At 41.2% G+C, this 27,075-nt stretch overlaps 1 protein-coding gene across 9 annotated transcripts in view; it reads left to right on the top strand.

Moving 5' to 3' along the window:
* The window catches only part of LOC128699015 (cubilin), a 421,279-nt gene that overhangs the window by 170,247 nt on the left and 223,957 nt on the right, over positions 1-27,075 (top strand). For 6 of the 9 annotated variants that reach the window (XM_070090383.1, XM_070090387.1, XM_070090382.1 and 3 more), the window contains exons 1-2: positions 13,287-13,511; positions 15,934-16,127. In XM_070090383.1, coding sequence (XP_069946484.1) covers positions 13,372-13,511; positions 15,934-16,127 — 334 coding nt within the window. In that variant the 5' untranslated portion in view covers positions 13,287-13,371. Of the gene's footprint in view, positions 1-13,286; positions 13,512-15,933; positions 16,128-27,075 lie in introns of those variants that run through there. The other 3 variants (XM_070090389.1, XM_070090391.1, XM_070090390.1) reach the window with 2 other exon arrangements.

The raw sequence follows: 27,075 nt of genomic DNA on the forward strand, positions 1-27,075 counted from the left end.
AAGTTTTTTCCAGGTATATAGAACAAAAGTTAGAGATAAGATAGGTCCCCTTAAAAATAACTATGGGCATCTCACTGACAAGGAGAATGAAATGTGCTCTATTCTTAATAATTATTTTTTCTCGGTTTTCACTCAGGAAGACACTAACAACATCCCAGTAATTAATTTTTATAATGGGCCTGAAGATGATAAATTATGCAATATCACAGTCACTACCGAAATGGTTATCAAACAGATAGACCGGTTAAAGCAAAATAAATCCCCGGGTCCTGATGAACTTTTCTCAAGGGTTCTTAAAGAGTGTAAAATGGAACTTTGTGAACCAGTGACTAATATTTTTAATATTTCTCTTCAAACAGGTGTAGTGTCTGATATGTGGAAGATGGCTAATGTAATTCCTATTTTTAAAACAGGGGACAAGTCGTTACCGTCAAATTACCGCCCAATAAGCCTGACCTCAATTGTAGGCAAATTACTAGAGTCAATTATAGCTGATAATATAAGAAGCCATCTGGATAAGCACAGCTTGATTAATGATACTCAGCATGGATTCACGAGGGGCCGTTCCTGCCTAACTAATTTATTAACCTTCTTCAGTCAAGCTTTTGAGGCCGTTGATCATGATAAAGAATTCGATATTGTTTATTTAGATTTTAGTAAGGCTTTTGATAGAGTTCCACACCAGAGACTGTTCAAGAAAGTGGCAGCTCATGGCACTGGGGAAAAAGTGCTGTCATGGATCGAGTCATGGCTCACCAATAGGAAGCAGAGAGTATGCTTAAATGGGGGCTAAATCCGAGTGGGGATTTTATAACAAGTGGCGTTCCACAGGGATCAGTCTTGGGCCCGTTGTTATTTATAATATATATCAATGACCTTGATGAGGGAATTACTAGTGATATGAGCAAATTCGCCGATGACACAAAGATAGGTAGGATAATTGATTCATACTTAGATGTTACGGAACTTCAGGAGGATTTAGACAAATTCAGTTCTTGGTCAGAAAAGTGGCAGATGCAGTTCAGTGTAGATAAATGCAAGGTTCTGAAGCTCGGGAGTGTCCATAACCCTGGTACTTATCAGTTAAATAATGTAGAACTTAGCTATACAGATTGCGAAAAGGATTTGGGGGTTATCGTAAGCAGCAACCTTAAACCAAGACAGCAATGCCTAAGCGTACGTAACAAAGCAATTAGATTACTGGGATTTATATCCAGAAGTGTAAGCAACAGAAGTCCAGCGGTTATTTTAGAGCTTTATTTAAACATCATTATTAAGGCCTCACCTAGATTACGCAGCTCACTTCTGGTCTCCATATTACAGAATGGATATAAATTCGCTAGAAAATATCCAGCGTAGAATGACCAAATTAATACATAGCATTAGAAATCTTCCGTACGAAGAACAATTGAAGACTCTTAAACTACATTCACTTGTAAGACGAAGAATGAGGGGAGACATGATCGAAGTGTATAAGTGGAAGATGGGTATTAACAAAGGGGATATAAATAAGGTTTTGAGAATATCACTCCAAGAAAGAACCCGCAGTAATGGATTCAAATTAGATAAGTTTAGATTTAGAAAGGATATAGGAAAGTATTGGTTTGGAAATAGGGTAGTTGATGAGTGGAACAGTCCACATAAGAACATAAGAAAGGAGGAACACTGCAGCAGGCCTGTTGGCCCATACTAGGCAGGTCCTTTACAATTCATCCCACTAACAAAACATCCTAAATTTGAAACTACCCAAAGTCCCAGCCTCAATAACCCAACTAGGTAGACTGTTACACTCATCAACTACCCTATTTCCAAACCAATACTTTCCTGTGTCCTTTCTAAATCTAAACTTATCTAATTTAAATCCATTACTGCGGGTTCTCTCTTGGAGAGATATCCTCAAGACCTTATTAATATCCCCTTTATTAATACCTATCTTCCACTTATACACTTCGATCAGGTCTCCCCTCATTCTTCGTCTAACAAGTGAATGTAACTTAAGAGTCTTCAATCTTTCTTCATAAGGAAGATTTCTAATGCTATGTATTAATTTAGTCATCCTACGCTGAATGTTTTCTAACGAATTTATGTCCATTCTGTAATATGGAGACCAGAATTGAGCTGCATAATCTAGGTGAGGCCTTACTAATGATGTATAAAGCTGCAGTATGACCTCTGGACTTCTGTTGCTTACACTTCTTGATATAAATCCCAGTAATCTATTTGCCTTATTACGTACGCTTAGGCATTGCTGACTTGGTTTAAGGTTGCTGCTCACCATAACCCCCAAGTCCTTTTCGCAATCTGTATGGCTAAGCTCTACATCATTTAACTTATAAGTGCTAGGGTTATGGACACTCCCGAGCTTCAGAACCTTGCATTTATCTACACTGAACTGCATCTGCCACTTTTCTGACCAAGAATATAGTTTGTTTATATCCTCCTGAAGTTCCCTAACGTCTACGTTTGAATCAATTATCCTACCTATCTTTGTGTCATCGGCGAATTTGCTCATATCACTAGTAATTCCCTCATCAAGGTCATTGATATATATTATAAACAACAACGGGCCCAAGACTGATCCCTGTGGAACGCCACTTGTTACAGATCCCCACTCGGATTTAACCCCATTTATGGACACTCTCTGCTTCCTGTCTGTGAGCCATGACTCGATCCATGAGAGCACTTTTCCCCCAGTGCCATGAGCTGTCACTTTCTTTAACAGTCTTTGGTGCGGAACTCTATCAAAAGCCTTACTAAAATCTAAGTAAATAATATCAAACTCTTTATCGTGGTCAACAGTCTCAAAAGCTTTACTGAAGAAAGTTAATAAATTAGTTAGACAAGACCGGCCTCTTGTGAATCCATGCTGAGTATCATTAATCAAGCTATGCTTATCGAGATGGCTTCTTATAATCTCAGCTATAATTGACTCTAGTAATTTGCCTACAATTGAGGTCAGGCTTATTGGGCGGTAATTTGACGGTAACGACTTGTCCCCTGTTTTAAAAATAGGAATTACATTAGCCATCTTCCACATATCAGACACTACACCTGTTTGAAGAGATAAATTAAAAATATTAGTTAATGGTTCACAGAGTTCCATTTTGCATTCCTTAAGAACCCTTGAAAAAACCTCATCAGGACCCGGCGACTTATTTTGCTTCAGTCTGTCTATCTGCTTCACAACCATTTCACTAGAGACTGTGATGTTACATAATTTAACTTCTTCTAGCCCACTATAAAAATTAGTTACTGGAATATTGTTAGTGTCTTCCTGTGTAAAAACCGAGAGAAAATAATTATTTAAAATCGAGCACATTTCATTCTCTTTGTCAGTAAGATGCCCATAGTTATTTTTAAGGGGACCTATCTTATCTCTAACTTTTGTTCTATAGACCCGGAAAAAACTTTTTGGGTTAGTTTTCGAATCCCTAGCAACTTTAATTTCATAGTCCCTTTTAGCTTTTTTTACCCCCTTTTTAATGTCCCTCTTAATGTCAATATACTGATTCATAAGATGACCCTCGCCTCTTATGATACGCCTATAAATTCCATTCTTATGCCCTAGTAGATATTTGCTCCTATTATTCATCCATTTTGGGTCATTTCTATTTGATCTAAATTCTTTATACGGGATAAACGTTCTTTGAACAGCATGTATAGTGTTCAGAAAACTGTCATATTGATAGATCTCTTCGTTACCCCAGTCAACAGATGATAAGTGTTCTCTAAGCACATCGTAATCTGCTAAGCGAAAATCTGGGACTGTTACTGAGTTATCGCTACTATCGTACTTCCATTCAATGCTAAATGTAATTGATTTGTGGTCGCTAGCACCCAGTTCCTCTGAAATTTCTAAATTATTAACAAGGGATTCATTGTTTGCCATAACTAAGTCAAGCAGGTTATTTCCCCTTGTAGGTTCTGTCACAAACTGCTTCAAAAAACAATCCTGAACTACTTCTAAGAAGTCGTATGATTCTAAATTCCCAGTCAAGAAATTCTAATCAATATGACTAAAGTTAAAGTCTCCTAGAATTACTACATTATCGTGCCTTGTGGCCTTAACAATTTCCTCCCATAGTAGTCTCCCTTGGTCCCTATCTAAGTTTGGGGGACGGTATATCACTCCTAAATCAGTTTTTCATGCCCCTCTGAAAATTCTATCCAAACAGACTCTGTATGTGTTACTTCAGACTTAATACCCGTTTTTATGCAATAGTTCAAGCGATCTCGGACATACAATGCCACCCCACCTCCCTTCCCGATACCTCTATCTACTGGGAACAATTTAAAACCCTGAATGTGACATTCCGCAGGCATGTCCCGACTTTTTGAATTAAACCACGTCTCAGGTAAGGCAAATACATCAATGTTACCTGCACTAGCAACTAATCTCAACTCGTCCATCTTATTCCTAGCACTACGGCTATTAGCATAATAAACATTGAGTCTCCTTTCTCTTTACCCTTTCTGCTCATTTCTGTTTTTCTACTAAACCTATTACTGTCCTTATCACCCAATGTCACTGACTTTTCAATATCTACCTCGTTCTGCTTATTTCTACTTCCCCTAGAACTCATAATATTACTACACTGGGACTTCACTGTTTTCCTGCCAAAACCCATACCACTAACTATTCCTAGTTTAAAGTCCTAACAGCTCCCTCCACTGCAGTTGCCAGTGCTCCCACCCCAGACCTAGATAAGTGAACCCCATCCCTGGCATACATGTCATTTCTGCCATAGAAGAGGTCCCAGTTGTCAATGAATGTTACCGCATTTTCCTTACAGTATTTGTCCAGCCAGCAATTGACACCAACTGCCCTGGACAACCATTCATTTCCAACTCCTCTCCTTGGCAAAATACCACATATGACAGGGTTCCCACCCTTCCTCCTAATTATTTCTATTGCTGACCTATACCTGCTAATCAGGTCTTCACTCCTACGTCTGCCAACATCGTTGCCTCCAGCACTGAGACAGATAATAGGATTGCTCCCATTACCTCTCATGATGTCATCCAGATGGCTAACAATATCCTCCATCCCATCCCTAGGAAAGCAAACCCTCTGTCTCCTACTCCTGTCCTTCAAGCAGAACGCCCTATCCATATACCTAACTTGGCTATCCCCAACAACAACAATATTTTTACCTTCCTTGGTGTCATTCGTCGTGACGTTCCCAGTAGTCGACTCACATTCGTCGGGTAGCACTGAGAATGTATTAGATGTTTCCACAACAGTTTCCACGGCAGTCTCTTTCTTCTTCATCGTTTCTACCTTTCCATTCGTCTTCTTGATCGTCAACTTCGTTCCCTGCTGTCCAGCCACTGACCAGTTTCCTTTCTTGACCTGAGGACTCAAAACAGGAGGACTACTACGAATCTTCTTGTTTTCCTCGGTCAGTCGCCGAATCTCCATCTTCACCATCCTCAATTCTTGCTTAAGCTAGTAGGGTTATTGAAACTAAAACGTTGGGTAATTTCAAATGTAGGTCTGATAAATATATGAGTGAGAGGGGTTGGATTTGAGTGAGACTTGCATAATGAGTAAATAGAATCATCAAAACTTATTTCTTGAGTAGCATTGTAAATTGGGTTGGGCAAATGTTTTGTTAGTGGGATGGATTGTAAAGGACCTGCCTAGTATGGGCCAATAGGCCTGCTGCAGTGTTCCTCCTTTCTTATGTTCTTCTTTGTCTTCTTTTTCTTTTTCCTGTTTTCTTCTTCTACCACCTGGCTTTCACCTTTGTCCTGCCTCATCACACTATCCCCTCTTCTGCCGCTTCTCCCCTCTTTCTAATCCCTCAATCCCTTCTGTGTATCCTCTCCATTTTCTCTCACTTTCCTCTCGGTACATCTCAACCTCTTCACTACTCTCACTATTCCCATTATTTATTTTATGTTCCTACCTCCACCCCCCATCGCCATTTGACTTATTACCTCTGACTGCCTGCCTGTCTGTCTGTCTGTCTGTCTGTCGGTCTGTCTCTCTCTTTGTCTCTCTCTATATCTAATCTCTTCCTCTCTGTCTATCTGTCTATGTATGTATGTATATATGTATATATGTATGTATGAATGTGTTACAAAAAACGCGATATCTAATAATGATAGAGATCTCCAGTGAATACTAGAAAGGACTGCCCTTCTAGCATCCAGCCTGTTACTGGGTTTTGTAACAAGTAGTCAGTATCCTTGTCCAATTATCCATTAGAATTTAGTAAGATTCAATAGTGCTTCAGGATTACAACTGGTAGGCTACTAACTAAAGAAATTATAATTTAATAAATTTATTAATAACAATAAAGTTGTCTAGGCGTAAAATATTAAAGTAAATTAATCAATTGAAATAATACAGGATACAAGTTTCTACACTTCTCTGGTGTACAGTAGTATTGTGCTGAAGGCACATATCACATCTTTATGGCTGTTAAGTACCGTCTGGTACATTGTTAGTATTTGATAACATAATACAAATATATACAAGTAAGTTTGTGTATGTGTGTGTGTGTGTGTGTGTGTATGTGTGTGTGTGTGTGTGTAAGTGCTCTAAGTAGTTCGCTATGTCTCAAGACTCGACTAGACTTAACCAGTGACTGACTAAAAGTCCTCGCATAAAATAACTTCTTGACCAACCTGGCAATCAGAACAGCTTGCTTGAACAATAAAAAGACTGATAAGCCGAACAGCAATATAACAAGAAACAGCGACACAGAATCAGGAACAAGGAGATAATATAACAACACTAGGTAAGGACCATCTGCAGATCCTCCACAAAAGTCGCAAAACTCTCATACTACTGAATCTAAGTTCAGCATTAGAAAATCCTCGACTGTGACAGTACACAGATACCAGTACAAATTAGGTCAGAAGCTACAGCTCAGGACCTGAGTTTCTCAGAGTGTCTATGTGACACACAACCTCAGTACAACGTCGAAAATCACTAAGTCTAGACTATGTTCTGTGAACAGAGTTACACAGAACCAACAACAAGAAAGCGACAGAGACGATCTTCCAACAAGGGCCATCAAGGGAGAGCTGGAGAGGCACGTCTTGTTGGAAGCAATGTCAAACAGAAAAAGAGCGAGCACAGGCCAGGCCGTCTCTCACCCAGGTGAGGTGTGATCACCCCACCCTGACCACGTGACTGCTGCTGCCCAGCAACTACAGAGAAGCCGGCAGAGAAACGAGCAGAGCGATAATTACAGTAGTTAGACAATGCTGTCAGCTACTTAACACTCGAACTATGAGCACTGAATAATATATATAAATGTTACATCCTACCTAATAATATAACTAAATCAAATAATAATATAAAGCAATATATTTACAATTTAGCTAATATCGCAAATATAAGCAATATTAAATTATATGAACAGGTAATATATATAATATACATTGTGACCCATTCAGGGGTCGCAATAGTATGTATGTATGTATGTATATATGTATGTATGTATGTATGTATGCATGTATGTATGTATGTATGTATGTATGCATGTATGTATGTATGTATGTATGTCCGTATGTATGTATGTATGTATGTATGTATGTATGTATGTATGTCCGTATGTATGTATGTATGTATGTATGTATGTATGTCCGTATGTATGTATGTCCGTATGTATGTATGTATGTATGTATGTATGTATGTATGTATGTATGTATGTATGTATGTATGTATGTATGTATATATGTATGTATGTATGTATGTATGTATGTATGCATGTATGTATGTATGTATGTCCGTATGTATGTATGTATGTATGTATGTATGTATGTATGTATGTATGTCCGTATGTATGTATGTATGTATGTATGTATGTATGTATGTATGTATGTATGTCCGTATGTATGTATGTATGTATGTATGTATGTATGTATGTATGTATGTATGTATGTATCTATCTCCGATTTTTTTTTTATTGAGAGCATATCTTGTACAAACATAATACATATATACATATATATATATATAATAGACATACTGAGAACAATAAGTACATAAAGAAAATATCACACACACGCGTAGTTGTACACAGGAGAAGAAACCCGACACAGAAAAACGACAAGCACACTACACACAACTCAAGCAACCTGTCAGTATATAAATATATATATATATATATATATATATATATATATATATATATATATATATATATATATATATATATATATATATATATATATATATATGTATATATATATATATATATATATATATATATATATATATATATACATATATATATATATATATATATACATATATATATATATATATATATATATATACATATATATATACATATATATATATATATATATACATATATATATATATATATAAATATATATATAGACATATATATATATATATATATATATGAAAAACACTTAACATTGTCATGTCTCACTTCAACTTAAGTGTGACGTGCAGCGGACCAAAACAACGGTACTCGTGTAGAGTTAAGTAAAGAAGATATCACATATATATATTAATGTAACGAGAAAAACACATTCCTAATAACTACCCCTATCCTGGGGTTAAATCATACAGAAGTATCTGTATCCGCCGGAGCTACACACACCTCCGCCAAACACACTGGCCAATTACTGAATTACTGCTATCAACAAAATTCAGTATCACAGCACAGGCTTCTGTAACCTAATGCGAACACGTAAATAAACTACCCTATCACAACCTATTCACTGCACAAAGGTCATTGTACAAAACAAAGGTGTATACAAGAAACACTATACACAAATAACCCGCACATAAAAGAGAGAAGCTTACGACGACGTTTCGTTCCGACTTGGACCATTGACCAAGGTGCAAAGTCAGTCACTTCAACACTCCTCACCCCCCCCTCTTCCCCCTCATTTGGGCAACCACCCACTGTCTCTCGTCAGTATACATTACCCTGTCACTCATTCTCCTAGCTTCACCTGAGCATATAAGCCTGTCACATCGCAACAGTATCATAATCACAACAAACCACACCCAAGCATTCTTACAGCATACATGTGTAGAATACCTCTAAAAAATAATATATACCTCAACCCTATCTATCTCCGAAATACATCGTTTTTCTATTTTTCTTAGTTCTTCCCTCTGTCCTTAATTGATTCCTTTGCTTCAACCCTCCTTCCCTCCCTCCCTCCATCCCTCTCCCTTCCTCCTTCCCTCCCTTCCTCCATCTCTCTCCCTTCTTCCTTCCCTCCCTCCATCTCTCTCCCTTCCTCCTTCCCTCCCTCCATCTCTCTCCCTTCCTCCTTCCCTCCCTCCATCTCTCTCCCTTCCTCCTTCCCTCCCTCCATCTCTCTCCCTTCCTCCTTCCCTCGCCCCATCTCTCTCCCTTCCTCCTTCCCTCCCTCCATCTTTCTTCCTTCCTCCTTCCCTCCCTCCATTCTTCCCGACCTTCCATCTTTCTTTTGCTTAAAGCGAAGTTGTATTCTTGTAAGACAACGCAAGACGCTCTTAATTGGAAAGGAATTTAGGGGACTCGTCAAGAAAACCTTATTGTCTCAGAGTGTTGTATCATGTCTCAGAGTGTTGGATCATGTCTCAGAGTGTTGGATTATGTCTCAGAGTGTTGTATCATGTCTCAGAGTGTTGGATTATGTCTCAGAGTGTTGTATCATGTCTCAGAGTGTTGGATCATGTCTCAGAGTGTTGGATCATGTCTCAGAGTGTTGGATTATGTCTCAGAGTGTTGTATCATGTCTCGGAGTGTTGGATTATGTCTCAGAGTGTTGTATCATGCCTCAGAGTGTTGTATCATGTCTCAGAGTGTTGGATCATGTCTCAGAGTGTTGGATCATGTCTCAGAGTGTAGTATCATGTCTCAGAGTGTTGGATCATGTTTCAGAGTGTAGTATCATGTCTCAGAGTGTTGGATCATGTTTCAGAGTGTAGTATCATGTCTAAGAGTGTAGGATCTGAGAAGGAATGTCAAATTATAAGAAATTAATGCTAAATAATGATGAAGATGATGATAATGATAATAATAATAATAATAATAATAATAATAATAATAATAATAATAATAATAATAATAATAATAATTATAATGAATATAATGATTAAATAATAACAGTAAAATAATAATGATGGCGATTATAATAATAATAATAATAATAATAATAATAATAATAAGAAGAAGAAGAAGAAGAAGAAGAAGACGTAGAAGAAGAAGAAGAAGAAAATGATGAAGAAGAAGAAAAAAAAGCAGAATTACGTGGTATGTCTGGCTTCATACAGTCACAGTAACTTGCTTCTCTTAGCCTCAGCATCTCCGGCTGTACCCAGGACCCTTCTTGCGTTTACTCTTGTTCTTTCCTCTGGGTATGAAATTCTCCTCTTCCTCTAATATACAGCTGGGTACCCCAACATCTTATCCTCTCACTTTCCTTCTAGTTCCCTTTCCCGCTGCATTGTATTCAGGGATATTCTCGTCCCCTTGGTGTTCCCTCTTCTAAAGCCTGGCTTCTCGCATCCTCCACCTGCCGTTCTTCCCTCTACGTTCAGTTTCACACTGTACTCAAAGTTCAGTACTTTATGGGTGCCAGCGCCCGGGAAGGAGAGGGATTGGCACTCATATTCCATTTCATCTTTGTGAGATGTACTTGCAGTAAATACTTAGTCTAGTCTTGCTGGTTTATCTCTTCTCTTGTCGTATCCCTAACATGCTGACACATAAATTTTCCCCTCTAACTGCTTATGTTAACTTACCCCTTCACGTTTCAGGTCTCCTATGTGGGTCTCAGTTCTCCCAGTCTATTTCTCTGTGGTTGAAATCTTCCATGAATAAATATCTTCGCTTTAGCACTGTGTGTCATCCTCGCTGCTTCTCCTGTGATGTCCATCACTACTTTGTTGGATTCATATTTCTGTCTCGGTCTCCTTCTGTTAGGTGGCGAGTTGTAAATAACCTCCGGCACTATTACACAAAGTCCTCTACACTTAATTGAGTCCACTGTGTGGTCACTTGCCACATGTCCGTTTATCCCGATTATCTCTTAAAACCCCCCACTTATTTCTTATTAATAATGCTACTCCTCTGCCTCCCCTGTTTCATCTGGCTTTCCTTATCACCTGATATCCTGCTGGAAATATGGCATCTGATATTTCAGCTAACTTTGTCTCTGTGATAGCTGCGATGTCTGGGGTTAACTCTGTTATTCTTTCTTTATACTCATCGTTCTTGTATGATATCCATCTGCACTGTGTATCACACTCTGAGCTATATTTTTCTTACCATACAGTGGTTTACATTCTCTACTCTTCCTTCACCTTCCTCCTCTCACAGACCCAGGGAGAGGTAAGGCTGTCTTAAGGCCCCATTGTAAGTCACTTTGACTATTTTTTTGGTTATCTAGGTAATTTACACATATGTTACTATGCAATAAGATCACAGTAAACAGGTGATATCACAATATTCAAAACAAACACTGTGAAAAAATAGTAAAGTTAAAACCGCTTTCGTGATTTCTCACATTATCAAGGAACTTATTAATGTGAGAAATCACTACAGCTCTTGGAAGTTCACAATTTTTCTCACAATAGTTGTTTCGTACATATGTTACTATGTATGATAATTGTACTTATGTGTACTTCTACGTAAATAAACTTACGTGCATCTTAACATGAGGAGGTATTAGGTATGAGGCTGTCGGCAGGTAGGGGAAAGCAGGTGAGTGGGGTCGGGTAGGAGGGGTTAGTGTAGTTGCTGGGAAAGTGAGGGCTGGTCCTGAGTTGGACCTTCCAGGCAAGGGGCTGGGGTGGTTCTTGAGTTCCTCGAGGTTGAGTGCTTCCTCCTGACTCTTCCTCTGCTACTCTTCTCAGTACCTGGCGAGTTTTACATCCTCACTTAACTGTTCCCTCTCCTGAAAAAAAACAAGTCACAATACCATGACTTGAACAATACGCAAATAACCCGGACATAGGAAAAAGACGCTTATAACGACGTTTCGGTCCGATTTGGACCATTGACTAGTCACACGACTAGTGGCTAGTTAATGATCCAAGTGGGACCAAAACGTCGTCATAAACTTCTTTCTCCTCCTCTGTATGGGTTGCGTATTTTTACCTCTCCACTATAGTTGTGTCCTGATCGTGTCCTGATCGTGTCCTGATCGTGTCCTGATCGTGTCCTGATCGTGCTGGTCACATACAGCTCCCGGCTGTGTGTGACCAGCAGTTTAGTTTGACTGTGCCTTGTTTGTCATCTGCCTTATCTCTTCCTCTCCTGTGCACCCGTTATATAACGTTGTGATCCCTCCTGCCTCGTTATTTGTATGTGTGTGTTTACTCAATTATATGTAGTTTCAGGGGTCGAGTCGTAGCTCCTGGCTCCGCCTCTTCGCTAGTCGCTACTAGGTTCATTCTCTCCCTGCTCCAAGAGCCTTATTGCACCTCTTCTTAAAACCATATGTGGATCCTAACTCCACTACTTCTCCCTCCAGATTGTTCCACTTCCTGACAACTCTAAGGCTGAAGAATTATTTCCTAACATTCCTGTGTCTCATCTGAGTTTTCAACTTCCAGTTGTGACCCATTATTGCTGTGTCCTATCTCTGTCAATTCCTCTCAGTACTTTATACGTCGCTATTATGTCGTCCCTGTTCCTTCTGTCCTGTGTGTGTGTGTGTGTACTCACCCGTTTGTGGTTGCAGGGGTCGACTCGTAGGTCCTGGCCGCCCCTCCTCTCTCTCTCTCTCTCTCTCTCCTGCTCTAAGAGGTTTATCGTACGTGTGTGTGTGTGTGTGTGCAACAGGCAATATATCGTCCCCGTAGCAGGAAATTTAGTTGAAGCTTGCTAAGCAATAATTGCAACTGGGGTCGCTGTTGCGGTCACCGCCTGTGCAAGTTGTGCCCCCGTGGAATGTGACCTGTGACCTTTGACCCGGCGAATATGCTGAGGTTGACCACCCATTCCCCCCTGGACCCCAAACTCCCTCTAGCAACTCTACAGTGAACATGTGTAAACAAATACGTAGTTAATGTTAAAAGTAGTCGTGATTCTGAAGACCATTAGGTAGGGGTCAAACATCGCCTGGGGATGGGGAATGGGAGGCAATCAGGTTTGATTCGAGGAAGGGGAAGGGTAGCCTCAGTTCACCGAATCATAGAGCCCTGGCATCAGCGTCCAGAAACTCCCACTCAACTGGAAAAAAAAAAAGCAAAGGTTTGTGTACAACAGGTTTTCCGCCGGCCTGAGGGCCGGCAACGCCCCCCTCCGTGCTCGTGCGTCCGCCACCTCGTCAGTCTCATCCCAGGCATCAAGAGTGAGAGTCAACAACTCTTGCTCTGGACTCTTGTTATCTTCCAGCCTTCAGCTAAGACACTGGTGATGAGGTGTGGTGATGGCAGGACGTATAAAGGAGGGTACAGGTTGCAGGCCGTGCACACCTGTCCTCCAGACACCTGGGAGGCCCTTTTGGCCCCAATCAACATGGAGATCAATTGAATTTGCATTTTTATGCCTCGTCATTGTCAGCTGTTGGTAAATGATAACTCGTTTATAATTATTTAGTGTTTGGTTATGTATTCATATATTTGGGAAGTCATACTATATATTTTGTTACCAGGTTGTTATGATTCATTATTAATCGTTGTAGAAAGTGCCGTCTGAACTGTTTTCTAATTCATTTTTTTTGTTTCCTTAACACGGGAAAGCCTCATCCGATTGGTTTCAAACTTTCAACGCTGGTGTGCGGTAATTAGGGAAAAATTAAGGGAATTGTTGTCATGTGCAGATGACCTGCTAATAGAGCTGTATGATGACCCATTCCTAGAATGATGATAACTTTCAAAAGCGTCTGCTGTTTGTCTTCAAATATTCAGGGAAAAAAGATGCCTCGTAACTTGAGTAAGAGTGAAACTCCAGAGTGTAGGTGGATCACTGTCAGTTTTGTGTCAGGGCCCCTCAAGGAAGGTTCCTTGATGTTGGTGAGGGGCTCTTGATTTAGGGAATTGGATCTATGCTCCAGTTCCCCGAATTAAGCCTGAATGCCTTCCACATCCCCCCCCAGGCGCTGTATAATCCTCCGGGTTTAGCGCTTCCCCCTTGATTATAATAATATGTGTCAGGGTGAGTTGGTGCTCCCGTTATATCACGCTTATAATGACTCAGTGGAAATAAGTCACTGACTTTTTTGGGTTATCTTAGGGTCCCTACATATGCTGATATGTATGATAATCTCTGTAACTGTATTGTAACTATTTGTGTATACCTGAATAAACTTATATATAGTACGCTAATGTATTATAGTCTACTTCTGAACTGCCTCAGTATTTCATGGGAGATGCCTCTGATGGCCAAGATGTAGCCATTAAGTTTAGTTTGAGTGTAGACAGATATGTCACTAGTATAATTATACTAAAGTAATTCAAAGTTTGAATCGTTGGGTTCCATACGATAAGTGGAGAATGTGTCTTATGATTGGCTTCAATTTTTCAGCTCTGGTTCCCTCAAGGGGCTCTGGTGGCCTGGTGGTTAACGCTCTCGCTTCACACGGTGAGGGCCTGGGTTCGATTCCCAGCCAGAGTAGAAACATTGGACGTGTTTCTTTCCACCTGTTGTCTATGTTCATGGGTACCTGGGTGTTAGTCGACTGGTGTGGGTCGCATCCTGGGACACTGACCTAAGGAGGCCTGGTCACAGACCGGGCCGCGGGGGCGTTGACCCCCGGAACTCTCTCCAGATAAGGGAGGTTCCTCGGTGCTGGTGAGGGGCTCTTGATCTAGGGAATTGGATCTGTGCTCCAATTCCCTGAATTGAGCTTGAATACCTTCCATCCCCCCCACAGGTGCTGTATAATCCCTTCGGGTGTAGCTCTCCCCATAATAATTATTCAGCTCTAGTATGTTTTTCAGAGCGTTGTTATGAGGCTGCATAAGTCCCAGTTTGGTAATATTCAATAGTAATATTGATTTCAGTACCTAAAGAATGCGTCTTCAGGTCGGCTTTTAACCTCGAAATGTTATTAAATAATCTCGAAATGTTATTAAATAACTATTATGCCTCCCCAAGGAGGCATACTAGTTAGGCCATCCTTCAGAGTGTAGACACTCTACTTCCCACCTCCAGAGCTACAGCATCCCTACCCATCCTTCAGAGTTCAGGCACTGTACTCCACACATCACTAAATGCAGCATCCCCACCCATCCTTCAGAGTGCTGGCACTGTACTTCACATGTCAAGAAATACAGCATCCCGCTCATCCTTCTGAGTGCAGACACTGTACTTCCCACAGCCAGAACTACAACATCCCCGTCCATCCTTCAGACTTCAGGCACTGTACTTCACACATCAAGAAATACAACATCCCGCCCATCCTTCTGAATACAGACACTGTACTTCCCACCTCCAGAGCCACAACTTCTCCACCCATCATGCACCACATGCTAGAGGCTTTATTTTGTGCCTAACAATATGTTATTACATGTAAACTACATTACCTGGATACTGCAGAAAAGAAATAAAATTATTATTATTGAGTGCAAGCACTATACTTCCCACCTCCAGATTAAACGCTTAACAGTGCCATTCTCAGACATGTATGCAACTTGGGCAGAACCGAACAAGTAACTCAGACACAAGCGGTACTTGACACAAGTGGTGAATCAAATGTACGTGGTACTTGACACAAGTGGTGAATCAAACAAACGTAGTTGGTACTGGACACGATTTCTCCCAGGGCAAAACAGCGTTAACTTAAGATCTTATTCTGTCCATGTGAATATGATTCACAGTATTTATTACAATGTATATGCAAAAAAATATGCCTTGTATTTTTCTCTTGGCTATATTTTATTGCAGCTATGTATGCACATATTTTAATTGTACTATTTAAGCAGATTAATTAACGAAGACTAACTTTTTGTAAAGAATATGATCTAGTTGTTGGATGTTCCTCATACAGTTGGCTAAGTGTGAGTGTGTGTGTGTGCGCAGGCTGCGCTGTGTACGGGATGGCTGGTGATGGCTGCGCGTGGGACCTCCATCATGTCTCCGGTGCGCGGATGCGACGTTCTGGGTCCTACTCTCTCCTGCTGCTGCTGCTGTTGCTGTTCTTCTCTCTCCTCTCCCTCTTCCCTCTCTTCGTTCACGCTCACGGTAAGTCCTCATTTCCTCTTTTGTCGCTTATGGCTGTCTCACTGCGTCTATACACATATATGCACTGAATATACCGTATTTTAGCATCGTAGCAGTTATAGATTTTTATATATATATTTAATTATATATATACATACATGCTGTATTTTTAAGCTTGTTAATATTGATATCTGTAGTTGGAGAAATATCGTTATAGCTCGTTATAACCTAACATGTCCTCACTTTCCTACAGCAGTCCAGTTAGTCATTAATCTAAGTACTTTATTAAAGCTTCCTTCAGTTTATATTTTACGGTTATTTGTAGCCTCATTATTATTAATAGTGTAATTATTTTTATTATTTTTTCATCTTATATATATATATATATATATATATATATATATATATATATATATATATATATATATATATATATATATATATATATATATATATATATATATATATATATATATATATATATATATATATATATATATATATATATATATATATATATATATATATATATATATATATATATATATATATATATATATATATATATATATATATATATATATATATATATATATATATGTATGTATGTATGTATGTATGTATATGTATACTATTAGGTGAAGTATGAAGCGTGAGTCGACGTATACCATTATGTTAGTGTCATTGCCTTTATCGTCTGGTGTATCGTAGTTTACAACTTATATCTGGCTTAAAACATGTTATAGGACGTATGTGTGTGTGTGTGTATGTGTGTATTTTGAAAACTAATGTTTTTCCTGCTTGGTTCCCTCAAGGGAGGTTCCTTGACGTTGGTGAGGGACTCTTGATCTAGGGATTTGGATCTGTGCTTCGGTTCCCTGAATTGAGCCTGAATGCCTTCCATCCCCCCACATGCGCTGTATAACCCTACGGGTTTAGCGCTCCCTCATAATAATAATAATTTCCTGCTTGGTTGCTCTGGTAACTTGTTCAGACAAGTTTGATAGAGAGAGTTCGCAGAGCAAGTCCACAATTTTGTGACGTTTCGCACAGTGTTGATGAGCTCTATCAACACTGATTAAGCTTAATACTAATCAATACAACGTCAGTATAATTACTTCCACCGCGAACTCTCTCTGTTAAACATACGTTTTGTTGGGTTGAATACCATCGTGTATGTGGCAGTTATAGTGAGTTCCCTAATACCGTTTATACGAATGTAAATGTTCGATTATCTTACCTGAGATGAGATAGACTGGAATATATAGAAATATTCCGCTTCCATTACATTTACATTTTGCCGCCGGACCGACTACTTCATTGTGCCCTCATTATCCTCTGGAGGATAGTCCAAGAACATATAGATAGCCAGGAGGCCTTAGAACTAGGCCTCCCCCAATAAGGAGTTAACAGGAGTTAGGTTAGGTTAGGTAAGATTCGTCAGGAAACAGGACAAGTATTTCCTGACGCGGGTCTTAATCATATTATGACCTGCCACTGGAGCTTTTGGTCATCTGACTGAGGCCTTCCACTGGCTTATCGCTCCACCCCTTTAAACATTAAGATTATAATTATAACTATTACTGGAGTACATCTGGATTGAATACACCCTTTGGTGGAAGTGTTATATGTGAGCTTGTGATTGGCGTGGCGCGACATCTTGTGATCACAGATTTGAGTTACACGGGAAGGTTGGTCGGTGTATATATGTGAGTTTTATAGGGTACGTAAATTCCCCCGTCTTCTAATAACATACTCATTTTTCCACTAATCTACGTTGTGTTGCAGAGGTCTGAACGAAGCTCAAATCTTTGCTAGACTTCACCTTACGAAACAGACATAGCAAATGTGATAGTAATTTTTGTCAAGGTAGATTATAGTGGAAGATGAACATGTTATTAGAAGACGAGAGAACTTACACGTGCCTCCTAAGACTCCCTCGCCACGGTTTCAAAGCTCACCCGTTCCGTGGTTTACGTGAGTGAAGAGACACGTTTCAGATCAGGCCTTTGTTCGTCCTGTGTATAGCGTAAATGTTTCCTTGCTTCCAGTAAGAACTCGCTCTGCCTCGTGTGCCATCTTCACAAACTAAAATGAAAATAAAAATACGGAAAGAAAGTTCGGGTCACGTTTCAGTCCTTCCTCAACCATAATCAGTTGACACTAGTTCACGATCGACCGAAACATCGTCTTAACGACGTTTCGGTCGATTGTGTTTTTTTTGTGAATTGTTCCAGCAACGTTATTTGTGATTTGGGAGGTTGTAAATTGTTTTTTTTGGCAGATTGGAAGATTGTCAACTGTTTCTTTGGCAGATTGCAAGGTTGTAAACTTTTTTGGCAGATTTGAAAGTTGTAAACAGTTCTTTTTGGCAGACTGGGAGATTGTAAACGACGCTTTTTGACGGACTGGAAGGCTGTAAACGGTTATTTAGCAGACTAGTAGACTGTCAACAACGTTTTTAGCAGTTTGGAAAGTTGTTAACAGTGTCACAACTTACAGTGTTCCTGCAGTATTTCGGTGATATTAGTTACACATTTACACATTCATAGTTTTAGTGTGTTTTTGCCCCTAGACAGCTAAACAGCCATTTATTTTAGAAAGTATGAAATCTAATTACTACGAAGCATACTGAACACTCCTTTTGACATCGTTAGTGCACCCAGAGTGTAATACCCAGAGTGTAATACCCAGAGTGTAATACCCAGAGTGTAATACCAAGAGTGTAATACCAAGAGTAATACCAAGAGTGTAATACCAAGAGTGTAATACCCAGAGTGTAATACCAAGAGTGTAATACCAAGAGTGTAATACCAAGAGTGTAATACCAAGAGTGTAATACCAAGAGTGTAATACCAAGAGTGTAATACCAAGAGTGTAATACCCAGAGTGTAATACCCAGAGTGTAATACCCAGAGTGTAATACCCAGAGTGTAATACCAAGAGTGTAATACCAAGAGTGTAATACCAAGAGTGTAATACCAAGAGTGTAATACCCAGAGTGTAATACTCAGAGTGTAATACTCAGAGTGTAATACGTAAAAAAGTAAACTCAAAAAGCCTCGGCTGTGGAAGGATCAGCACCTCAGGGCACGGTACGTCGGGGTACCTACCCTGACCACGTATGATTCTGTCCACTTTGTGATCCTTAGCATGTCACATGCGCCAAAAACCACAAAGATGTGGAGTCCAGTTGGTTCCGGAGCCATGTTGGTTTCGTGGGAGATGAACGGGCAGATGCCTGGGCGCCGGCTGCTAGAACGAGCTCACGCTATAGCAGACTTCTGCCTCACAGATTTCATGAGCCTCATACGGAAACATGTTTTTGGGAAACAGCGGGTACAGTTGGCCTTACGAGAAGCAAGTTATTCAGAATCCCGCAGGATGTGGGTGTTTGACCTCCTCCTCCATCATGATTTGCCACTTTGAGACGAGTTTGTCAGTCGAGCAAAAAAGGCAGACAAAGATATTCTTGGCACCTGACCCCCACCGCCTCTGTGGCATACAACAAGTGCATTTTAACTGTTTCCCCACTACTTAGGCCTTTGAACTTTCGCCGTGGGTTTTGTAATTACCGAGGTGCTTGTAGGGATCTCGGGGTTCATTTTAGGAGAGTCGTCTTTGGACATGGAAGATTTAATGTGATTTTTTTTTAGCTGATGCTGGTTATTTTTGGTTGATGTGATAGTATTTGTGTTGTGTTTTAGTCGTGTTATTTTTTATTGTTTTCTAATTTTACCTTAGATGTTCTTTTGTTTGTATTATTTTTCTTGTCAAGACTGCTAAATGATCACCCAGGTCAAATGGTTTTTCAAACCTCAAAGCTGCCTACTTTGTGGTAGTGTACCTGAGGGTAAGATGACTCAGGGTACACCACTTCAGGTTGCTCGACTTAATACCAGTACCATTTCTCATCATTATATCTGACACACATAAATTATAGCATTATATTAACCTTCGTGGACGACACTAGTCTGTGTATGAGAGTAACATGTATGGAAAGTACAACAGACAATGTAAACTAAGTCTTCCAGTAGGACGCAAGAAAGCCAAATGATATTCAGAAACAAATTTCACCCTGATTATAGAAAACCAAATCTGGAACTGAAATAAAAGGCAACCAAACTTCACTACAGAGTCGAAAGTTCGAAGTGCGAGTTCCTTGAGTTCCGATGTGGAATTTTTTTTAATTAATGTCTCGGAATCCGTAATGGCACAAGAGAAGTACTGTTAAGAAGACAATGATGTCTGAATAGCCACAGCTCTCCAAACAAGACATATAAAGTCTGTGTTGACACTCTTTAAGGCACTTGTCCTTCAACATTCCAACATTCCTATAACTAAGATGACTTTACAGGTTTAGCGAGTCTGTGATTATGATCATAATACTTCTAACTGGGGTGTAATAAGCTCCGCCCAGATCACCTTTCAGGCGGCAACCACCAAAAATCTTGACCCATAATGCCAGGAGGAAGACCAGGCTGCGAAGACGGTCATATACCGGAAGCAGTTCCAGAGTCGAGACAATTTCGATACGAGTAAGGTGAAAATGTCCTCGATAAATCTTGAAAACGTTTCTCACCATATTTTGTAACATTTTAATTTTGTTCTGTATCGTGTGACAAGTCTGGTGTTTTTCCTGTGTGTGTGTGTGTGTGTGTGTGTGTGTGTGTGTGTGTGTGTGTGTGTGTGTGTGTGTGTGTGTGTGTGTGTGTGTGTGTGTGTGTGTGTGTGTGTGTGTGTGTGTGTGTGTGTGTGTGTGTGTGTGTGTGTGTGTGTGTGTGTGTGTGTGTGTGTGTGTGTGTGTGTGCGTGCGTGCGTGTGTGTGTGTGTGTGTGTGTGTGTGTGTGTGTGTGTGTGTGTGTGTGTGTGTGTGTGTGTGTGTGTGTGTGTGTGTGTGTGTGTTTGTGTGTGTGTGTGTGTGTGTGTGCGTGTGTGTGCGTGCGTGCGTGCGTGTGTGTGTGTGTGTGTGTGTGTGTGTGTGTGTGTGTGTGTGTGTGTGTGTGTGTGTGTGTGTGTGTGTGTGTGTGTGTGTGTGTGCGTGCGTGCGTGCGTGTGTGTGTGTGTGTGTGTGTGTGTGTGTGTGTGTGTGTGTGTGTGTGTGTGTGCGTGCGTGTGTGTGTGTGTGTGTGTGTGTGTGTGTGTGTGTGTGTGTGTGTGTGTGTGTGTGCGTGCGTGTGTGTGTGTGTGTGTGTGTGTGTGTGTGTGTGTGTGTGTGTGTGCGTGCGTGCGTGTGTGTGTGTGTGTGTGTGTGTGTGTGTGTGTGTGTGTGTGTGTGTGTGTGTGCGTGCGTGTGTGTGTGTGTGTGTGTGTGTGTGTGTGTGTGTGTGTGTGTGTGTGTGTGTGTGTGTGTGTGTGCGTGCGTGCGTGTGTGTGTGTGTGTGTGTGTGTGTGTGTGTGTGTGTGTGTGTGTGTGTGTGTGTGTGTGTGTGTGTGTGTGTGTGTGTGTGTGTGTGTGTGTGTGTGTGTGCGTGTGTGTGTGTGTGTGTGTGTGTGTGTGTGTGTGTGTGTGTGTGTATTCACCTATTTGTTGTTGCAAGGGTCGATTCGTAGCTCCTGGCTCCGCTTCTTTGCTGTGTGTGTGTGTGTGTGTGTGTGTGTGTGTGTGTGTGTGTGTGTGTGTGTGTGTGTGTGTGTGTGTGTGTGTGTGTGTGTGTGTGTTAATAGCTTTTAAAAGGAAAACGCTATCAATCTGTGTAAGATAAACATTAATAACTCTGCGAGTAATGTTGTCAGGACATTGTTGTTTCCTGCAGCGTGAGTCATTGTTATGGTGGTGATTCAAGGTTAATGTGTCAAAGATAAAGCTAGTAAGCCATAGTAAGAGTTAGGCCAAAGTGGTAGGGGTTACGGAGAGGTCAAAGTCACATGTGAGAACACGGAGACGTCAAGGTTACAGAAATCATAGAGCGGTCAAGGCCACAGAAGTCACAGAGAGGTCAAGGCCACAGAAGTCACAGAGAGGTCAAGGCAACAGAAGTCACAGAGAGGTCGAGGCCACAGAAGTCATAGAGCGGTCAAGGTCACAGGGGTCACGGAGGGGCCAAGGTCAAAGGAATCACGGAGAGGTCAAGGTCACGTGAGAACACGGAGAGGTCAAGGTCACAGGATACACGGAGAGGTCAAGGTCACACGAGACACGGAGAGGTCAAGGCCACAGAAGTCACAGACGTCAAGGCCACAGAAGTCACAAAGATGTTAAGGCCACAGAAATCATAGAGCGGTCAAGGTCACAGGGGTCACGAAGAGGCCAAGGTCAAAGGAATCTCGGAGAAGTGAAAGGAATCACGGAGGTCAAGGTCACAGGGGTCACGGAGAGGTCAGGGTCACAGGGGTCACGGAGAGGTCAAGGTCATAAGGGTATCTTGTGTTCTGCAGTACTCTCAGTGTCCTCCGTGTCTCCTGTCTTCTCCCGTCTTCCATTGACGTTATTTGGCTCTCCCTGATTGGCTCCGAGTCTACCAGGTGGCACTCCTTAATTGGCAGCTGATCAGGAGAAACAGTTACAGTGGTGTGTGCTGTTGTACACTTCAGTAAGTGTCACTAAAGTCGGCCACACAGCAAATGACTCGCGTCTGGTATCGTTGGTACTCTGGCTACGTGGCTGTGATGTATTGATGCTGGGTGGTTGATAGCAGCCTCTCCTAGAAAGACCGGGGCCCATTAAGCTCAGGCTTCCTTTAACCAAATATTTAAATAGCTGGATTCCTAACCCTGAGATCTGTAGGTATTACCCCAGAAGATTTTCTAGCGATTTTTGTGGACACCTGTTTTGAAATTAAGACACATGTGCAACATCTGGGTATCTTTATTGTAGACGTTTCGCCATCCAGTGGCTTTATCAATACAAATTCCAGGACATAACTTGAAGATAGAACTATGTACAGAAGATGAGGTAATCAGTCCCTCAACCTAGGAGTAGGCGCGAAGAGCACCGTAGTCTTGGAGATTCTGAAGCAGAAGCGAGTTGCCTGACGCTTACATACTAACATCAGGTGGAAATGGGACGGGTAGCAGACGAGGGCATAGTCACTGGTAGGCGGGATTCCCCAGTGGAAGTAGGTCCTACCCAAAGAGATGGGTTAGTTGTAGTAGTAGTTGTCGTAGTCGTGAAGGTTATGTACATGTCCTCAGAATTCAAGTTATGTCCTAGAATTTGTATTGATAAAGCCACTGGATGGCGAAACGTCTACAATAAAGATACCCAGATGTTGCACATGTGTCTTAATTTCATCTTGTCGGTATTGTCTACCATTCTTGTACGACACCTGTTTTTATCGTCATTGCTCATAGGAAAGTACACGTGTGTGAACAAAAGATTGAAACAAAGTGAAAGAGATAGATGATAATGTGCACAACTAGTGATACGTGCCTACACCAGATAGCTTGCTCGCCCCTACGTAATAACCCCGGCCAGTAGCTAGAAAACTCTGGCGTGGATGCTGCACACGGCAGCCTTAATTACAGATCCCATCCCCAGCCATCCCTGGCATCATGTAGGCCCGGCGTGCCTCGCCTCTCTCACGGCTGCACACGCACACACATTCCTCGCACAATTTTACACGTTATGTATCATGAGTTAGGCGAGTACAGTTGAGCAACATGCCTGTTTCACCATTAAAAGACCCACATGGGTCTTTCAGTCTATCTTCCATGATGCATATTTTGTTCGCTTTAATGTATGCAAATTATGGTTTGGAATGGTTCACGAGTCTTGGTGTAAAGTGAATAGTTTTATTTTGATTCAATAGGTATAAATTAGTACATTTATTAGGTACGAGTGTTAGTAGGTATGAATGAGATGAATATCAAGGCATACTACCCTAAATTATGAAGAAAGAACAGAGGTGCGGAGCAAGCTTTTCGTAGTGTGGCTTCTCGTTATGTAGAGCTTTAGTGAGTCAGTAGGAAGAATATAAGAACACGCCCATATATACAACCGGCAGGTGAGGTGTGAAGCGTTGACCGGTGGAGTTTCTGTTTCTCTAGTATTGTGTGCCACAGGTTTAGCCAAGCTGAATTTCTAAGTTCTGTTCAGTGTTGCTTAGGGTGATGGGTAATGCCCCTTCCAAACAAACCTCGGAGTTTCATCCCATTCTCTGGCATCCTGCCATGTTTGTCCCTGTGAAGAACACCTGCATTGTTGATATTGCGTGTCCTACGCGCATATTGATGGTCTTGGATCCTGGTGCTAGGGTTATGGGAAGGCTTTTGCCTACTTAGTTTGTCGTAGCTTACACACAAGCTGGTGTGTACTAGTGCGCTGCTGTCATTCTGACCGCTGCGTCTCAATCTGGTGGTACTTATGTGGCGATGTCTGTTGCTTTACCCTGTAATATAGACAAGGAGTCTGTCTCAGTCATTGTTTTCTTCGAGAGTAAAAAGAATTCTTTGGGATCTGTTTTCATACTCATACTGGATAAAGTGAGAAGGAAACAAAGAGCTGTGACGAAGTCTGTGATAGCGGTTCGTACCCATTCCATACTCACAATTCTAAGAGTTCCTTCACACTTTATCAACAGCTACAAATACAGAGCAAAAAAAAAAAAACAAAAAAACAAAAAAACAAGAATCCTCTGCACTCTCAGGGTAGACGACGACTTCCAGAGAAGCCTCGTTTTAATCTTGAGAAACAGTGAATATCGCCACACAGACCCTTCAGAGTCCTATACTCCCCTAATACACAATACTACAGAAACACATATATTCAGCCAATCAAAGCCTCCATAAAAGTAGCTGGTGTACATGTTGCAATGACAGTATACATGCTGCACTAGCTGGTGTACATGTTGCAATAGACAGGGTCCTAAGAAGCAAGATCACAACCCATCTAGAAACCCATCAGTTACACAACCCAGGGCAACATGGGTTTAGAACAGGTCGCTCCTGTCTGTCTCAACTATTGGATCACTACGACAAGGTCCTAGATGCACTAGAAGACAAAAAGAATGCAGATGTAATATATACAGACTTTGCAAAAGCCTTCGACAAGTGTGACCATGGCGTAATAGCGCACTAACAGAACACAGAGAGTAGTCGTCAACAGAATAAAGTCCGAGGCAGCTACGGTGAAAAGCTCTGTTCCACAAGGCACAGTACTCGCTCCCATCTTGTTCCTCATCCTCATATCGGACATAGACAAGGATGTCAGCCACAGCACCGTGTCTTCCTTTGCAGATGACACCCGAATCTGCATGACAGTGTCTTCCATTGCAGACACTGCAAGGCTCCAGGCGGACATCAACCAAATCTTTCAGTGGGCTGCAGAAAACAATATGAAGTTCAACGATGAGAACTTTCAATTACTCAGATGTGGTAAACACGAGGAAATTAAATCTTCATCAGAGCACAAAACAAATTCTGGCCACAAAATAGAGCGAAACACCAACGTCAAAGACCTGGGAGTGATCATGTCGGAGGATCTCACCTTCAAGGACCATAACATTGTATCAATCGTATCTGCTAGAAAAATGACAGGATGGATAATGAGAACCTTCAAAACTAGGGAGGCCAAGCCCATGATGACACTCTGATTCAGGTCACTTGTTCTATCTAGGCTGGAATATTGCTGCACACTAACAGCACCTTTCAAGGCAGGTGAAATTGCTGACCTAGAAAATGTACAGAGAACCTTCACGGCGCGCATAACGGAGATAAAACACCTCAATTACTGGGAGCGCTTGAGGTTCCTAAACCTGTATTCCCTGGAACGCAGGCAGGAGAGATACATGATTATATACACCTGGAAAATCCTAGAGGGACTAGTACCGAACTTGCACACGAAAATCACTCGCTACGAAAGCAAAAGACTTGGCAGACGAGGCAACATCCTCCCAATGAAAAGCAGGGGTGTCACTAGCACGTTAAGAGACCATACAATAAGTGTCAGGGGCCCGAGACTGTTCAACTGCCTCCCAGCATACATAAGGGGGATTACCAACAGACCCCTGGCAGTCTTCAAGCTGGCACTGGACAAGCACCTAAAGTCGGTTCCTGACCAGCCGGGCTGTGGCTCGTACGTTGGTTTGCGTGCAGCCAGCAGCAACAACCTGGTTGATCAGGCTCTGATCCACCAGGAGGCCTGGTAACAGACCGGGCCGCGGGGGCGTTGACCCCCGGAACTCTCTCCAGGTAAACTCCAGGTATACATGCTGCACTAGCTGGTGTACATGCTGCACTAGCCACTAGGCTTCCTGTATAGCTTTGCTACTTACATACCCACTCTAGCAAACACTTGTCTCATTTCCTCACAAACGTTACCTAACCTAACCCACCTGCCTGCACATGATTCTCCTTCACCCCACTCATCTGGTCACACCTTATATTCCTTATATATAAAGCGTGTTCTTATATCGTTGTATTGACTTATTAATCTCGACATAGAGTGTAGTCACAGTGAAAGCTTTGCTGTGAACCTGTCATTTCTTCTTTAGGAGGCGAGTTAGTACTTTCTTGAGGGAGGTCAGTACATGGCGGTGTGATATATTAGTACACTTACCTGATAATCGTGTGTACTTGTTAATGGTAGGGCACGAACTCTGCTAAGTGTTTAACCCACCTAATGAGGTGTTTGTCTTTCAGAGCTAAACCTGATTTCACCAGTGATTTCCTTGTGTTTCACTTTAGTGATTTCAGCTGTGTTTCACGAATGTTTTCACGTTTCACCTGTATTTCAGAAGTGATTTCCCCATAACCCTTGTGTTTCATTGTAGTGTTGTGTTCTCTGTTGAGTGTGTTGGTTGGTGTTGACGGTTGTGGTAGAGCTTTGTGTTGTACACACTGTGCTTCTGAGTGTCTTCTTGAGCTGGTATCAAACACTCGCTCACCTCAGACACTCAACTTGTGTAATATACTCTCTGTTATTTCATCATATTTACTACGATTTTCCTTCTTTAATTTATATTTTAGTTTTATCATCAGTTTTGTCCATTATATATATATATATATATATATATATATATATATATAT

Source organism: Cherax quadricarinatus, chromosome 31 (genome assembly GCF_038502225.1).
Source record: "Cherax quadricarinatus isolate ZL_2023a chromosome 31, ASM3850222v1, whole genome shotgun sequence".
NCBI lineage: Eukaryota > Metazoa > Arthropoda > Malacostraca > Decapoda > Parastacidae > Cherax > Cherax quadricarinatus.